This window comes from Austrofundulus limnaeus, unplaced genomic scaffold (assembly GCF_001266775.1).
Source record: "Austrofundulus limnaeus strain Quisiro unplaced genomic scaffold, Austrofundulus_limnaeus-1.0 Scaffold176, whole genome shotgun sequence".
Lineage (NCBI taxonomy): Eukaryota > Metazoa > Chordata > Actinopteri > Cyprinodontiformes > Rivulidae > Austrofundulus > Austrofundulus limnaeus.
The window spans coordinates 922,350-927,663 of NW_013952578.1; the positions used below are offsets into that span (position 1 = coordinate 922,350).

The following is a 5,314-nucleotide window of genomic DNA, read 5'->3' on the forward strand; positions in this document are numbered from 1 at the left end:
GGTCAGCTGTGGAATAAAAGGAACTGCTAAAGTTTAAACAACTGTGTTAAATCATTTTCATTTATTCAGAAGCCACACCGTCGAGAATCGTGAATTTTGTTCATAGCTGAAAAAAATCTTAGAATACGAAAACATTGGTGAATGCCACAAATTCTCCTAAATCACTCGTACGCACAACTTAAGAACAAATCTGTGCGTACGAACGGTTTTTGCATGAGGCCCAATGTTTCTGCATTTGTTCTTTAACTTGAGTCTAAAGCCTTTCCTCTCCCTACATCTCCCAGAATGCTGTGCAGTTCCGGATCAGAGTTCAGTGAAATGATCAACATTCCATCAGACATATTTTCTATTGATATTGATCACGTGTCTGTCATGATACATATCATAATTGTTTCATCGCTCAGCCCTAKCTGCTTCCTTTAGGATAAGATTTACAGTGATCATATATAAAACTAGCTGTTTTGTGTATTTTAAAACAGAAACAAAGACATTTTGCACACCGTGAGCTGATAATTATGACGTTATAAAGTGCGTCTCAAAAAACAGCCCAGGCTTTGTAGAAGTAGAAGTGAGAGAGTCAGTTTGCAACGGCCCAACGTGACGGTAGAGCTTGTGTGTGTACCTATAGAGTCCGGCAGGTGCTGCAGCATGTTGGAGGACATCAGCAGGTCTTCTAAGGCCTCGCAGCCTGAAATGTCACTATCTAGCGTCTCAATCCGATTTTTCGCYAAGTCCAAGTACCGCAACTGGCGAAGCTTCCCTATTGCCTGTAAGAGTAATAAAGAAGAAAAGAAGAGAACATTGTAACGACTGACGCTCATCTTTTTTCCGTGTGCGAGCTGAAAGTCTCCTTACCCCAGGTATAGACTGTAGAGAGTTGTTGTCCAGCCACAGCTCCTTTAAGCTGTGTATCTGTTCCAACACCTCTGGCTGACGTGCAAAAACAAAAYGCATACGTTCATGTACAACATACATAACAGAAACATCAAGATTTGCAGTTATAGAACTATTCATTCAATACCCAAACCACCTCCCTGCATGAGCTTTCAGACAGTTTTTACTTCATTTCCATCAAAACCACATCTTTTTTATGTCTTTATTTTTAACCAAACTACAAACTACTTGTTGCTTTCGATGTTGCCTACGTTGCACTGCTCCTTTTGGATGCTTGCCCTGGCTCTTGTATTTTTTTTTCATTCACTTCTATGTAATTTAATATGCTTTAATTACTAAATCAAATCTACCTCCTGTGTGATCACAAAGAACAATTTCAATTACAAAAGGCCTAAACCCTTATCAAACAGCGATCACGCTGCGACGCAGAGCAAAGATGACCTTGTTAAACTGACATTTCCTGCCTTTGTTCTAATAGAGGAGGTCCAGTGCTGCAAACATGAGGGTGACAGCAGCACGTTGGCCATATTTGTGGATCCTCCCACACCGGCTGAATGCATTGAGCACACTGATTGGTTCCTGCATCTACATCTTCTGATTCCTCAGTGCTACAACGTCAATATACAAACAATGAAATAAAAGGGGCATGGGTTTTTGGGTAATAATTTGTGTATAAAATTGTATATATCATTTTTAAATAATCTTTATGTTTCTTAACCACTTTTATAAACATTTGTGCATGTGTTTCATTAAATTCTTAACAGTGTCCGCACAGAAAACAGTGATAACTTATAAACAACCATTAATCTCACCAGTTCTGAGAATTCATTGCTACCCAGATCCAACCTCTCCAGCTGCGTTAGTCTGTGGATGGACCTAGGAGGAGAGATTTTACACAAATACACTTAAACCCCTTTTTTAATGCAACAAAATGCACACAAAATACAATCCTTATAGTATGAAAGAGGATTTGGGCCACAGGAAAAAAAAAACATACAGTATTATGACTTTGACTTTATTCTCAAATTTCTGAGAACAAAGTCAGAATTTTGAGATTAAAGACAAAAAAAAGTTATTATTATTTATTATTGTTATTTACTACAAGTCAGAATTCTGATTTTTTTTTCCTGACTAAACTCAGAATTTTGAGAAAAAAGGCAGAATTTTTTAGGAAAAAGTCAGAATTCTGACTTTAAAGTCTAAACTCTGAGAATTTTGCGACTTGCTGACATTTTTTCCTCAGAATTTTGAGATTAAAGTCTGATTTCTGACGTTTTGCAAAATTCTCAGAATTCTGAGATCAAAGTCAGAATACTTTTTTCCCAGTGGYCCTGATCCTCTTATATTAATAAGTTATGTAATATATAATCTTGTATTACTACTCCAAATATATTGTCTGCTCCTAATACTATATTTAATTCTGCATTTTATTATATTTTTCCTTTATTCTTTGTATTTTCTTCTTTTGTTATATTTTATACCTACTGCACCTTTACACTGAAGCAAATTCCTAGTCTGTGAATCCTGTTCATTGACAACGGCAATAAAACTGATTCTGATCACAGCGTGTACTGTGGATATTACTTTAAAATAAATTCAGCTTAGGTGGAGCTGAATAATTTATCCATATTCAGAAAAAAATCAAGCATAATGAGGTTTCTATCTATGCTAATTGAATTTTGGTAGCAACAAAGAAAAAAGATAGAAAATTAACTTCAATATTGACATTTTAATAAGTTAACAAGTACTACACATGAGATCCTGCTCCATTTCTTTATTGTGAMATATGTTAGGACAGTAAAACGTAACTTATTATTGTAATAGAACATTTGAACACTATTCAAGCATACCTGCCAGGGACAAACACAAGTTTAATCTGGACACCAGTCACACACAAACACACATATGCTGAGCTGCCTTACTTTGGCATTGTTTTTAGGTGGTTCTCTCTCAGCTCCAGAATCCGTAGTTTGGAGAGTCTGATTAACAGAAGGTACATAAACCTACAGTTAATTATTTGTTCTTTGCCAGCTGCAACATGTATGGGGAAAAAAATATTTAAAAAATGAAATTAAAGTCTAAATATCTTTAAAATCGTTGTCTTAGAAATGCATTTGTCTGATAATCTTAAATGATTTCTTAGAATTAAAGATGGAGATGCTTTTCAAAGAATATTACTGTTTCAAAGATTTAAAAAAAGGTATTTAAAGCTTACATTTACGAAACAAAAATTACTTTTAAGACAACAGTTAGCCACAAACTATAAAGGCCTTATGTGATCCCTTTCATCAGACTCTTTAATATTTAACCAGCGCCACTACGACAGCAGAAAGCACATGCATCATTTCACCTGCCAAAGTTAGCGGGCAGATACTCCAGGAAGGCATCGTTTAAGAAGAGCTGGGTCAGATTCAGGAGCTGCGTGAAACCATCTGGGAGTCTTAAAGAGAGAGATTCATAAAGGAGCAAAAATAATTAAAAAGCAGGAGGTGGAAGTGGGAGGGAATCCTAAAGAAAACAGTTTTTTTCAGCTGCAATGTCTCCATAAAACCCAYTGCAGAAACATGGAACCGCTGTTGGCCAGCAAATGACTCATCCGCTGCACAAAATCAAGCCGGCACCAGAAGCGTTTCTGTCTGCAGCATTCTTTGCATTGTGGTCGTTACAAAGAGGAAAACAGCAATTACAAATGCACACTTGATGCTCAAAACACAACYGRAGCTGCTAAAAAYGTGCAGCTCTCCACAGTTTCACTCATCACTGATCCCACAGTGCAGGACTAAATGGGACACAAGTGGGYTTTAGGTGTGTGACATCGTTTGTACATGGAGGCAGCTGATGGKAGGAACTATTTAAACTATTTAGCATCCTTCTGTCTGTTTTACACAAATATAGAGTTATTATGGCACGGTATGAGGGCCAAAATTAAGACTATTGTTCAACCGGGGAAAGTTTTTTTTAAAAAACAGTTTGATAAACAGTGTCTAATAAAGTAGGTGAGCAGCCTAGGCATGCTTGTTGCTAGCCTCTCCGATGCTAACGCCAGCTTATCCATGCTAGCCGCTAGCCTCTCCGATGCTAATGTCAGCCAATCCGTGCTAGTCGCTAGCCCCTCTGATGCTAACACCAGTCTATTCGTACCAATGAACAGTGGACAAAGTTGGCAATCTAGTGGGTCACTGGCCTAGGTATGCTAGTCATTAGCCTCTCCGACGCTAATGCTAGCTTATCCGTGCTAGTCGCTAGCCTCTCCAATGCTAACCAGCTTATTCATGCCAGTGGACAGCTGAGGAAGTTGGCAATCCAGTGGGTCACTGGCCAAGGCATGCTAGTCGCTAGCCTCTCCAATGCTAATGCCAGCCTACCCATGCTAGTCGCTAGCCTCTCCAATGCTAACACCAGCCTACCCATGCTAGTCGCTAGCCTCTCCAATGCTAACACCAGCCTACCCATGCTAGTCGCTAGCCTCTCCAATGCTAACACAAATGAATAGTCTCCTCATTTGCCAGCGCCGGCCTCTCATTTACCAGTGCCAGCCTATCATCAATCAGATCAATAGCTGGCTTAGGAATGGATATAGCCTCCTGCTACAAGGATGTAGCCACCACTGGTACATCTTAATTTTGGCCCTCATACAGTGCCATAAGATATAAATAAAGGGTACGGACAGGTTTTAAAAACTCACGTACTGGTCTGTTGGGCTCTAACAGGAAAAAAAAATCCATTAAGATCTTGAAGTGAGTTCAGGTTCAAACAAACTGGCTGGTAAAAATGTTCTATACGCACTTTTCTACTTCAAAGAAAAAYGGTCTTCATAAATAAGTCAAAATAACACTGCATGGGAGAAATTAATTTTAGGCTTTTTTAGTGAGTGTTTTCCCTCCGGCTGTTATGCAGAAACTTAAGAGTAAGTTGCATATGTATATACAGTTTATACATATTTTTCCCCTGCCACTTTCTAAGCGGGGTAAACAGAATCCTGTTCTGGGTTTAGTTTTGTGTGTTTTGTGTGTTTAGAGTCTTACTTGGTGATGGGGTTGACACTAGCTTCTACCACAGACAGGCCTTTACAGCATTTTATGTTGTCTGGAAACTCCTGGATTCCTGTTGGAGACAGTCAGTCGGTTCAAGGAAACGYGGTGAAGAAAAAATATTTATCGTTGCTAACGTTTTGATGGCATCTTCTACCATTTTTACTGATGTCTAACTCTTTGAGGTTAACCAGGCTGGCGATGGTGGTGGGAAGGTTGGAGAGGTCGTTATCGGGCATGCTGAGCTTCTTCAGGGCCTGGCAGTTAAACAGTTGCTGCAGAAAAAACAAAAAGGAAACACAAAAAGGGGATATTATAATCTAACGCAGTGTTTCCCAAAGTTGGGGTCGGGACCCAAAGTGGGGTCCCGAAACATCAAGGTGGGGTCC

At 39.0% G+C, this 5,314-nt stretch overlaps 1 protein-coding gene across 1 annotated transcript in view; it reads right to left on the reverse strand.

Moving 5' to 3' along the window:
* lrrc7 (leucine rich repeat containing 7) overlaps window positions 1-5,217 on the reverse strand; it is a gene marked incomplete in the record, with an annotated part of 55,654 nt that extends 50,437 nt beyond the window's left edge. Inside the window, 7 exon segments of the mRNA XM_014017770.1 lie at window positions 623-767; window positions 856-930; window positions 1,707-1,770; window positions 2,817-2,873; window positions 3,245-3,334; window positions 4,920-4,998; window positions 5,083-5,217. Coding sequence (XP_013873224.1) covers window positions 623-767; window positions 856-930; window positions 1,707-1,770; window positions 2,817-2,873; window positions 3,245-3,334; window positions 4,920-4,998; window positions 5,083-5,164 — 592 coding nt within the window.
* Between the last annotated feature and the right edge of the window lie 97 nt (window positions 5,218-5,314).